Consider the following 12341-nt stretch of genomic DNA (forward strand, 5'->3'; position numbering starts at 1 on the left):
GTTTGAGGAAGGTGATCATGTGTACCTCAAGATGTCACCACTTTGTGGAATGAGGAGATTTAAAGTAAAGGGCAAATTGTCCCATCGCTTTATTGGACCATTCAGAGTTTTTAGGTGAATTGGAGAGATGGCCTATCAACTCAAGTTACCTGATAATCTATCGGATGTGCATAATGTATTCCATGTGTCTCAACTAAAGAAATGCCTCCGTGTCCCTGAGGAACAGTTACCAATGGAAGAGCTTAGTGTTTAGGGTGATTTGACTTACACGGAGTATCCCGTCAAGATTATTGATACATTGACTCGAGTTACAAGAAATAAGGTGATAAAGGTGTGCACAGTGCAATGGAGTCACCATGGTGAAGATGAAGCAACATGAGAAAGAGAAGAAGAGCTTCGCATAGATTTTCCCCATCTTTTCCCTAGTCCTTCCTAAATCTCAAGGACGAGATTCTTTTTAAGGGGGGTAGGATTTGTAATACCCAACTTGTAATTGGTAAGAGATAATATAAACGAGGACACAATTTCACTTCATCTATATGTGAGTTTGACCTTTATGCATCATCCCATGTGAACACCCTATGTAAAAACAAATAATTAATGACATAAAAGCCATTAAATTATGCATCATGCTGGGATTTTACTTTTGTGTGCATTTTGTGACAATATAAAATAATATGACAAGAAATATATTAAAATCCCAAAATGGAAAATTATAATATAAAAGAATATGTGGACACCCAAATTGGAAATTGAATTCTAAAGGGAATTCTATAATTGGAGAAGATTGGGAAAATACTAAACAAAGATGATAAAATAAATACATAAATAAATAAAAGTTAGTCCATATGGTTATGAAGATTTAGACAATTAGCCTGAGTTTGATCTTCACACAAAATAGATTCAAATTTGAAATCTAAAATTTAAAAGGAAGAAAAGAAAAAGAAAACATAAAAGAAAAAACCCTGCAGTTGGGCCTGATTCGCGCAATTCGGCCCACCAGAGGGAAACCACTACGCAGCCCAACCTCGCGATGTCGCGCGCCGACGACTGGGCCCATCGGGCAGTCTCTGGCCGCGCCCCTCTCACCGATTCACTGTCGTGCGGGTCCCGGACGCAGGCCCTCTTTCGTCTGCGCATTTGTTTCACTGGCACAGCTGGGCCACCACTTAGTCTCTCTCCCTCCACCTCGCCACGACCGCGCGGACCGCTTCCTTCGCCGGCGAAGACGGACTCCGTTCAACCATCTTCGCACCTTCCCTGCGAACTGCCCCGAAGCCTCAGCTTCGTGGATAAAGCCAACGCGTCATTCTTTCCTTTCCCCGCTTCCCCAATCCGTACGGTAGACACTAGTACCTGAGAGAGAGCGAGGGCCAAGTGCTGGGTGGGGCACCGGTGTTGACCTCGCCCATGGCTGACGTCTAGGAGTCCATGGTGTGTCGTGGTGCTTCGGGTGCTTGCCGGTGGATCACCCGTTGATGGATTGGTGGGAAATCAATCCAGTGGCGGCCGGAATTCGTCATCGCACCCATTGATCCACCGTGGGAAGTCTAGCGCCAATTCGACCTCCGCGTTCGGTGAGCTCTCAATTCTTTACCCTCGCCGTATTCCCTTACCTAGCTAATGTCTCGCCGTAGTTAATCGTGGGCGAATTGGGCACAAATTTGGCCTTTGTGCGGGGAATGTCGTTCGGGCGCCGCCCGTATCATGGTCGGGGGTGTTCGGCTGCGTGGCGGTCGGCGAAATCATTCCCCTGTGTTTTCCTTGAGTTCCGTTTATGGCTAGACTAGTTTGATTTGGGTTTGGGGCCGCGGACCTCGTCGGCCATATGGCGCGGCCGTGGGCATTCCCTGCCAGAGGGTGCTCGGCTCACCGGGAGAGAGCGGAAGAAAGGAGAAAGCACCAGAACCGTTGATCTCAGGATGAACGACCTAGGGTTAGATAGGGTTTGGATCGTGGGATAGTTGTTGTGCGGCTCAGATCAAACGGTAGTATACCTCCTTCGCGCATTAGATCGTGACCGTCGATTTCGTGATCAAGGATCCTCGGCGCGTACCGGTTCAGTAAAGACTAGATTCAATCCAGGCCAGTGAATCCTGATCGTGTGGCCCACAGTGCACGATACCCCTTCGGCCGTCCAAAATTACAAAATAAACCCCGGGCTTGTTATAAATTAACCCGCCGTCCATAGCAGTGGCGCGCTGAGTCTTAGAGATTTTTCACCGGACCCCCCTGTTGTTTTCTGTAATTGACGTCCAATCTACAGACCCAGGAAATTCAATAATTAAATATAAAAATTGATTTTAATGTATAAATAATTGCTAGAGACTTGCTAAATTCATAGAAAATTCATGTTAAGTCCAAATTGATCCATTCCACTTTCTAAAATTTTATAATATTATTTTCTATCACTTAGAGTCTCTGTTTTGAGATGAAAACAGTAAGAAAAATAATCTCTCACTTAAACCTATTTCAAGCATATAAAACCTTTGGAAATTTATATCTTAAAATCTATAACTCTAAAAATTATGATTCATATTCCTAGGATTTTATTTTAATGTGTAGATTATTATCATGTATTTTGTTTACATGTTTGGTGTGATGTTAATTTTCTCTATATACTATGTATGTTTGTATTGATGCGAGTAGAAGAGCCTGTGGCTGAGGATCCTGGTGACCAGCAGATAGAAATAGCTGAGCAGGAGCTCATTGAAGGCAAGTTGTGCCATTGATTCACTTTTGTTACCCAATAATGTTCTTTATTATCACTATTCAATGCATAAGTTTAATTTTGATGGGACCCAATAGGTCACCCTAGTCTGTTTATCCTGATTACCTTGTTTACCCCTGAATCACTTGGGTAGTTTTGCTATTGCTTTACATGGTTTTGGGATAATATTTCATTATATTCATGTTCCAATTATTTTGTTATTCTATTTATGTTCATGTAAAGATCATTAATGTTAATTGGAACATGGAGCTTAACTTGAGAAACACGTGCCACCACAAGGGTTTAATGGGACGCCCTTGGCCAACTAACTAGGAAAGCTAGTGGAAGACTACTTTACCTAAAAGGGGAAGGGCAGTAGGGGATTGCATGCAAGGAGGTTCTCGGGTTGATTTTGCTGCGATGGCGGTCAGACGGGGGATTCTTGCAAGTGCTCTTCCCATACTGTAGCGGGTTTTCGAAAGCTAGTGGAACTTTGTAAAGGCCTCGTAGTGGATCCCTAGCCATTCACCTCGGTAGTGTCTAAGGGTCTAGCTAACCCTGGCGACATGGGATACACGACTTGTGGGTATAGGGTACAACCTCTGCAGAGTGTAAAACTGGTATACTAGCCGTGCTCGCGGTCATGAGCAGCTCATGACTCTCTGATGATTAATTTATGGAACTTAAATTCATTTTGTCATTTGCATCTGCATGGGATTATTTATTAATTTTGTTCTATTATTTTTTATTAAGGTTTGGATCTACTTACATTTAGTAATTGCTAATAAAACTTTGACCAACTTTAAAAGCAATGCTCAGCTTTAAACCCCTGTTGTTGATTACCCTTACACATCACATGAACTCTCACCTTTGGTGAGTTTATGCCACTGGTTCCCCACAACTTGTTGAGCTATGATCATGTGTGAGCTCACCCTTGCTGTCTCACACCCCCCACAAGAGAAGAACATGTGGTTCAAGAGGAGCCACGTCGAGGAGTTCGATTCGATCTAGGTGGCGTTTCTCCCTCTTGTCTTTCTGGCGCCAAGGATGGATTTTAGATCCTGTTATATTTATCTTTTATTTTGTAAGACTTCCGCTATGTAATAAGTACTCTGATTATTGTGACATTTATCTCTATACACTCTGTTATTATATATGTTGTCTTCTTGGCGCATGTATGAGATGCATCCGGCTTTGTTCCTTAAAGCCTGGGTGTGACAAGCCTGTACGGTACCTGGTGCACCGGACACTATCCGGTGGCCGGTGCGCCAGACCAGGGTTCTCTTCGGTTTCTTTTGCTCCTTTCTTTTGAACCCTAACTTAGATCTTTTTATTGGTTTGTGTTGAACCTTTGACACCTATAGAATGTATAATCTAGAGCAAACTAGTTAGTCCAATTATTTGTGTTGAGCATTTCAACCACCAAAAATATTTAGGAAAATGTTTGACCCTTTTTCCCTTTCAAGAATAGACAAATAAAATGATATGGACCGTTGTTTTTTTATAGTGGGATTTATCTGGGGTTAAATTGTTTGGTGACTTTAGTAGAGACATGAGTGCGTGGGATGATTTGTGGGTGTACATAGTTTAGTTTAAACTGGTGGGTTTAAGGGGTAGAGATAAGACCAAGTGAATGCATGAGAAAACGTTGTGCCAGTTGCAACAAAAAATAGAGCTATCTCTGGTGATCGTGCTCCGACGTCGCGGTTACAACACTCGTTCTCATCGCCAGGCGCCGTGGCTCAGTCCCATTAGCCGGTCTGGCTCCGCGTCGAAGGAGCACACGACCATGGCGGCCAACGGACCATGCCTCCAGTGGCGACGCTGTCGCGCTGTCCAAGCGTCCCTCGGGTGCGCTGGCCTCGGCGACAACCAATTACAGAAAACTCGTGCTTTAGTAGAGTAGAAGATAAAAGATAGAAGATATATGGGTTGGACTAGACTAAGGTATCTCTAGCAGGCCTTGTATTTAATCGTACAAAGTATCATTTTACACTATAGACATACTGTTTGCAGAGTTAAGTTTATAATAAGAATTAAAATAGGGAATAATACAGAGAATTTGCTAACGACATAAAGTGCTCGAAGACCGACTCCATCTTCCACGACGGCAACAGGGCAGTGGGGCGTGAGGCGTGAGCGTGACTATAGGTGTACATTTGGGCCGGGCCTGATGGGCCGGCCCGAAGCACGGAAAAAAAAGCACGGCCCAGGCACGGCACGGCCCGAAATAATTTAGTGCCGGGCCGGCATGGCCCGTTATATCGGGCCGGGTTTGGGCCGAGGTCACGGCCCATGGACGGGCACGGGCACGGCCCGTTTAAGGCAGGCACGAAATGGCCCATATAGAGGCACGAAAAGGCCCATATATTTATTAAAACCACACTTCATTCCACACTTTCATATACTTGATAAAGAACACAAAGCTAGAGATAATGCTAGTTAGATGTTTTTTGTAGCTTTGAATTAGAGTGTGTGATGTAATTTTGCTTTTGTTATGAACATTAGACAATAAATTGAACTTACGAACTTTGTATAGAGCTGATTATACTCTTTTTCGTTCTAACAAAATGATTTATAAATGAGGTAGTCATTGCATAGCTGTGGTAACTTTAATACAAATATTAAGTTTGATTTTATTCAAATTTATTTGTCTTATCTTTTATTTGTTTTATTATTTTTTTGAATTTAGGGCTCTAATGTGAATTTTGGGCCAAAACTGAATTTCGGGCCAAAAATTGAATTTCGGGCCCTAATGTGAATTTCGGGCTTTTGTAATTTCGGGCCGCCCGAAATGAGCCCGGCACGTTTAAGCAATTACGGGTCGGGCCGTGGGCCGAGGGCTAGGCCCATGGGCCGGCCCGGCACGGCCCAAAATTCAAACGGGCCGGGCCGGCCCGAAATTCAAACAATACAGGTCTTTTCGGGCTTGGGCCGGGCCGGGCCGGGTGGCCCGAATGTACACCTATACCTTCGAGTTCGAACTTCCAGTCAGGCTCGACTCCGGCTCGAGATAGGCTCCGGCCGGATGGTCGTGACCATCCGGCCGGAGCCTATCTCGAGCCGGAGTCGAGCCTGACTGGAAGTTCGAACTCGAAGGTTAAGCTGGCTCGGCTCAACTTTCTGCTGGGGTCGAGCCTGTGCATCTGAGGACTGAGGTCGCTTGTGGTCTTGTGGACAGCCCTGCCCCGCTTCCAATAACTGCGCCGCCGCCTCTGCTCCTCTGCTGCCCCTTCGAATCGGGCACCACAAGAGCAAGGGTGTAGATGGGAGAGCCCAACGGATTGGTATAGAATCTTTTCCTCAACCCGTCGATTGTAGTTGCTCAGCACTAAGGAAATTCTCTGATCTGGTAAGTCCCAACAGTCCTTTCCTGTGAATTTTTGGTCGAATTATTTATTGGGGGCGTGGGAATTCAGCAGACTTCGGCCGAGGACGGTTCGAATCCGATCTGTATTATGCTATCACACAAATATCACGGGAGGCCGTAGAGGTGTTGTGATGTGTTTCTTTGGAGCACTCACTGCCCATTTGATCTTTGTAGTTGATTTGGGGATCGGAGGCTTCTTGATTTATGTTGTAGGGACTATTCTCTTAATTAGTATGTGATTTGGTCAAGAGGTGTGGAAACCCATATTCTCATATTCCCGTTGTTGGTAGGTTAATTGCGATGATTCATTGATAAAAAAGAACTCAGTTTTTAAAGTCATTGTGGTCGAAAGACCTAGTTCTTATATAGTTCACTGCTGGATGCTTTCTTGTATCATTCCATAGGCCTGTTTGGATACACGAACTATTTACTAGCTAGCTAAAAATTAGCCTTAGTGCATCCAAGTAAGAAAACTAATAGCTTAGTAATAGGTGAGCTTATTCTTTAGCTAAGTTTTCAACTAGTTGTTAGCCAACTAGCTATTCAAACTCAGCTAATTTGAGCTAATTTTTAGCCCGACCAGTAACTACCCCTAGCTCATCCAAACAGACCGTAAGTGGGTATCAAAGAGGTTCTATCTTCCACCTCTAAAAACAGAAGCAGCTATCAATTCTTGTTCCCTGGGTAACTCTGCAAAACAAAGTTGCTTATAATTGTGGCCATCGTTTTATAATCAGTGCAAAAGGTGATGTCTTTAGCAACATTCTTGCTGGATTTTACTATTGCTGGGGTCTTCCTGCCTAGGCAATACGGTGTGCCCAGCCTGCCTTGGGTGACCTTCTAAATCATGGAGGCAACTATTATCTTTATCCAATAAAATAAGTGACATATTGTAGTGTGTGTAGTGAAACTAATAATAATGTGTGCCGCCGAACTATTTGAAGTCTGAGCAGCAAAATTCTTATAGTTGTTTTAACTTGTGATGAGCAAGGTCGCAAATGTTTTGTGGCTATATTCAATTTGATATTGCTTCCGATATATTATAACTCTAATAGGTTTTGCATGCTATTGCTATAGAAAGCACTGTTTTCAAGTTGTATGACTAACCACAATTAGTCATCTAAATCGGTTATTAAGGGGGCGATTAGGAGTATCGACTCGATTAGGTGTGCTAATCGTCCAGTCGTCCGATTAAGCGGCGACTGATCTCAATTAGTTCTCCGTTTTGGACTAGAAACCGACCAGGTGTGTTAGGCTTATTTGGGTCTCCTATTTTCGGCCTAGCTACAATTCCATATGAACAGCCACCACTAACACCTCTCCAGTTTCGCACGAGTGCACAACCCTTCAGTTGTTGCCCAGCTATCCAGTTCCCTCTCATCGGCGGTTGTTCTCTCTTGCCCCTCCTCTCTAGTTCTCTCTCAGCAGCGACCATTCTCTCTTGCCCCTCCTCTCTAGATCCCTCTCACTAGTGGCGGCAGCAAATCCATCCCAAAGATGAGCTCCTGTTCTGAAGTACAGACTACAAACTCCCGGTTCACTCCAGATCTTCTTTTGTTATTTGTTCACGAGTTCTCTTGTTCAAAGGAGTTCTTCACTGGTTCTCTGCTAGTCTGTTGTACATCCTTTTCACACTCACATGTTCTCTTGTTCCTGTCCTGATGCTGATCACCATCCTTTATCCATTCACATTTCATATGCTACTGTCTTGTTCCATCTGAATTCTGTATACCACGCACGTGCGCGCTGCATAGTATGTATAATAAATGTGCACAAATATATATATATATGTATATATATATATGTATATATATGTATATATGTATATATATGTATGTATATATATATATATATATATATATATATATATATATATATATATATATATATATATATATATATATATATATATATATATATATATATATATATATATATATATATATATATATATATATTATGTCCTGGAAAACCAGGACGATCAGGGGTGATCAGGACCCACTAATTGTTCAAGTCGTTGTCCTAATCACGATTAGTCGGCTGATCGCCCCTGCTACTCGACCAGCTAATCGGGCGACTTGAAAACCATGATAGAAAGTCATCAAAATTGGAGCTATCAAGGTACAAAATAACATTTATCTGTGTCTGAAGAGATTAGCAGAATTTATTCATGTAGTGGTGTAGACAAGTTATCTAGTTTTTGAACAACAATTTTCTCCTCAGATTAGGTGCAAAGACTGTGTTTTGTGATTTGCTAGAATGATGCTCTTTGCAGGTAGCAAGGAACTTGATCAATAGTACCTTCTGAGGCAATATGACATCAGTAGGTCTACTATCATCAGGTTATGAAGCAAGTACCAGTGGAACCACTGATCGATTGCCAGATGAGATGAACGGGATGAGCATAAGGGATGAAAAGGTAAAAATTGGAGTGGAGAGATTACTTGATATCTATTGCTATCACTTGTTGAGTTTATTTGCAAATTTATCAGGAAGTGGAAGCCGTTGTTGTCAATGGCAATGGGATGGAGGTTGGTCATACTATTGTGACGACTGTTGGTGGAAGAAATTCACAGCAGAGGCAGGTAGTAGAAAAAGCACAGCCATGGGCAATCCTTAAATGTCTGTTTAGTCCCTAGTGCAACTTGATGTGGCGATGGTTGTGCAACATATCTATGAACAATGATAAAAATTGACATTATTATATGCCACAACCTTTCATTTACCACTTTCAGTCCTTCTAAAGGAACCCTGAAGGTTCATAATAAATGAACCATTTATTAAATTGCAGACTATTAGTTATGTGGCAGAGCGTATCGTGGGGCAAGGTTCATTTGGAGTTGTCTTCCAGGTCAGTTGTTGGACACAAAGATTCTGCTATTCTCGTTCTATACCATAACTTGTGTCATATTCCATTAGAATCTGTGTTTTTCACGCTTTTTTTTATCACAATTAACAGGCCAGGTGTCTGGAAACTGGTGAGAGAGTAGCTATAAAGAAAGTTCTTCAAGATGTGAGATACAAGAACCGTGAGCTGCAAACAATGCAAGTTCTTGATCACCCAAATGTTGTATGCTTGAAGCATTACTTCTGCTCAACCACTGATAAGGAAGAGCTTTACCTCAATTTGGTGCTTGAATATGTGCCAGAAACTGTTCACCGTGTTATTAAACATTACAATAAGATGAACCAACGGATGCCATTGATTTATGTTAAACTTTATATGTATCAGGTAATGTCTTTCATTTTGTAAGTACCTTCCAATACAGCTTTGATTGTGTCCTTTTTTGTACCAATAATTATTTTTACTGAACCTTTGGTTTTTATTGGACTAAATTTACAGATTTGTAGAGCTTTGGCTTACCTTCACAACTGCGTAGGAGTGTGCCACAGAGATATAAAGCCACAAAATATTCTGGTATCCGTGTGGTTAGATTTCTTAAAATGTTTATAGAAACGTTTGGTTTGATTATTGGTAATTATTTTATCGAATAACTATTGTGACAGGTGAACCCACATACCCATCAGCTGAAGTTGTGTGACTTCGGCAGTGCCAAAGTCTTGGTATGTGCTGTAACTTCTAGATTTACTGAATACTGATGTCGCCTGAAACATCACATGATTTGTGTATGCCATCCAAAATTGTGAAATTCTACCTATGTTAATAGGTACAAGGGGAACCAAATATTTCATATATTTGTTCTAGATACTACAGAGCCCCAGAGCTCATATTTGGGGCTACTGAGTATACAACAGCTATTGACGTGTGGTCTGCTGGTTGTGTACTTGCTGAGCTTCTTCTAGGTCAGGTAATAGATCAACCAAGTTATTGTGATATATCAGCCAACTTTGAAGCAACTTCTTCATAAGATACCTGTTGTTGGATAGCCTGTTTTTCCTGGGGACAGTGGTGTCGATCAGCTTGTTGAAATTATTAAGGTAATAGTGACTTCTTTCAATTGAAGATTTAGCTTGCTAGTTACACATTTCCAGTTGACTCATGGAGGCTTATTTTTCTTTCAGGTTCTAGGTACTCCAACACGGGATGAAATTAAGCGCATGAATCCAAACTACACCGAATTTAAGTTTCCGCAAATCAAAGCTCACCCATGGCACAAAGTAAAAGCTACATATTTTTCTTTTTTTTCCTTTGGTTTGATGATGAATGTCTTCCTATATTATTATATATATACTGTGAAATATAATGATTCATATTTTTCACCAGATCTTCCACAAAAGAATGCCATCTGAAGCTGTAGATTTTGTGTCTCGGCTTCTGCAGTACTCACCAAACCTCCGGTGCACAGCAGTATGTATTAAACACTTCATCTTGGGAAATCCGTTGCACTTAACAATAATATTTAGTTTCTTCTCTCTCTAACAGTTGGAGGCGTTAATCCATCCATTCTTTGATGAACTGCGGTACCCAAACTCACGTCTACCAAATGGCCGTTCCCTTCCCCATCTCTTCAATTTTAAACCTAATGGTAAGTTCATGCTATTTCGACATTTGCACGGGCTGAAACTTTAAGGTAGTGTTTGGTTCCGGAGTCGGTTGGGATGGAGCAGCTCCGTCCGAGAGATTTTAGGGAGGCTGATAGTTCAACATTTAAACACTTGTTAGAGTCACTCTATCCTACATGGAACCAATCCAAACAATAACAATTGAGAGCGGAGCAGCTCCGTCCCACCATGCTTCAGTACCAAACACTATCTAAGTAAATCCTGATGTACCACATCTTCATTGCTTGAACAGAGTTGAGAGGAGTACCAGAGGAGTTTGTTGTGCAATTGATCCCTCAGCATGCTAAGAAGCAATGTGCTTTCTTAGGAGTTTGAGAAAGCAGTTCAATTTTATTCCAGAAAAGAAAAAAGAGAGAGGATGCAGCAGTTGAGAGGTTACCTGAGTATTGATTACTTACGTTCTGTTTAACCGCACAGTAGCATTAGCCTACAGTATTATCGACTAGGCAACGTGTGCTGTTATCTTTCACGACGGCTTTTACATCGCAATGTTCTACCACGGTGGTGGGATCTTTTTCACCACATTCTGTAAAGCAGAAGAAGACGTAAATCGACTGGTCACCCGTTCTTGTGGTCTGTATATTGGTCTCCCCCAATCTTGAGAACACGTTCTTTTGTTTTTGGAGATGGATTCATTTCGTATCTGTATCACTATCACCAAATGAAACAAGAACTCATGTATTCTTGAACTGGATTCAGTTACATGAGAGTCAAACCATGTCCTTTCTCTAAGGTCATCCACATGTCTTTTCAGCTGAAGTTACTATTTTGTATTTCTATATGATTTTTTGTGTCCTAATGCAACCAATGTGTCAGGGAAACCGTGCAACTCAACGATTTGATGCTCCAGTTGGATGGGAATGAGTTTTGCCATGAATTAGGAGGGGTAGCACTATTGGTTAATGTATATTGATAATATAAAAAAGTTGTGTACAAGCAACATAATTCGAGACACAAACGAACAAAATGAATATTAGGGAACTCTAATTTTCAAGACCCAGTGACTTATAGATGGCAGAAATTTTTGGAAGACGATCATTCCTAGGACCATGGTTTAAAAAAACGAACGGATAGCGAGCGGAGTGTCGTTTACCGCTGGAGCACGATTCGGTTCGGTACAAATTGTTTTCAAACCGCTAAAATTCAAATTTATATGAAAGTTTTGGAAAAAATTGATGGCCATTTTCTAGTTAATTATTGGCAATATTTGATGAGTATTTCAAGAAACGAAACTCAAAAAATCAATACAGATTAGAAGAAACAGTTCATGAACCGAATGAGTGAAGAAGAAAAAGAAAAAAGGCCACTGCTAGGCCAAAACACGGTTTGGGTTTTGAGCCCTACCAAACCTATTGGCCGACAGTCCCCTCCCACATCTCTTAAAGGAACGTGAATGTCTAAGAGGGGTGAATTAAGACTTCTATTTCTTACACTCTAAACTAGGCCAATAAACGACCTCTTAAACAAAATCTATGCAAACAACTAAATTAAAATGTGCAACTAAGGTTTTATCTAAGTATTGTTATCTCTATCGAAAATCGTAGTTTTGCAACATATGTTCTAGTCCTATCAACTAGCCTAAGCTAAAAATGGTAAAGATCACGACTTAAGTAAACACTAAATACGGAAGCTCACAAAGAGGTAGAGAATGCAAACTCTTGTAGATGCACCGATATTTTTTACCGGGTTATCACGAACCACACAAGGTTCTAACTAATCCTCGTTGGTGCCCCTACG

At 41.5% G+C, this 12341-nt stretch overlaps 1 protein-coding gene across 3 annotated transcripts; it reads left to right on the forward strand.

The window, feature by feature from the left end:
• Positions 1–5743: 5743 nt before the first annotated feature.
• On the forward strand, positions 5744–11363 carry LOC100273692 (uncharacterized). 3 transcript variants are annotated; one of them, XM_035961343.1, is made up of 14 exons: positions 5750–6062; positions 8146–8201; positions 8356–8499; positions 8573–8665; positions 8872–8931; positions 9040–9312; positions 9424–9498; positions 9588–9644; positions 9749–9889; positions 9969–10019; positions 10104–10199; positions 10306–10389; positions 10465–10567; positions 10837–11363. In XM_035961343.1, the coding sequence occupies exons 3-14, from the start codon at positions 8395–8397 to the stop codon at positions 10917–10919; spliced, it is 1221 nt and encodes a 406-aa protein (XP_035817236.1). In that variant the 5' UTR covers positions 5750–6062; positions 8146–8201; positions 8356–8394; the 3' UTR covers positions 10920–11363. The 3 variants fall into 3 exon arrangements, 2 of the variants coding, with proteins under 2 accessions (XP_035817236.1, NP_001352685.1); XR_002263918.2 differs by lacking the exon at positions 8146–8201 and having other exon boundaries at positions 5744–6062; positions 10446–10567; NM_001365756.1 differs by lacking the exon at positions 8146–8201 and having other exon boundaries at positions 5800–6062; positions 10837–11287.
• The last annotated feature ends 978 nt before the right edge of the window (positions 11364–12341 follow it).

This window comes from Zea mays, chromosome 8 (genome assembly GCF_902167145.1).
Source record: "Zea mays cultivar B73 chromosome 8, Zm-B73-REFERENCE-NAM-5.0, whole genome shotgun sequence".
NCBI lineage: Eukaryota > Viridiplantae > Streptophyta > Magnoliopsida > Poales > Poaceae > Zea > Zea mays.

What these genes read in the sequence shown, in the direction of transcription:
- LOC100273692 (XM_035961343.1), top strand. Translation starts at nt 8,395, where the DNA reads ATGACATCAGTAGGTCTACTATCATCAGGTTATGAAGCAAGTACCAGT. An exon ending in CATTTGGAGTTGTCTTCCAG is followed by an intron (nt 8,932 to 9,039) that starts GTCAGTTGTTGG and finishes CACAATTAACAG; the next exon opens with GCCAGGTGTCTGGAAACTGG. An exon ending in AAGCTCACCCATGGCACAAA is followed by an intron (nt 10,200 to 10,305) that starts GTAAAAGCTACA and finishes ATTTTTCACCAG; the next exon opens with ATCTTCCACAAAAGAATGCC.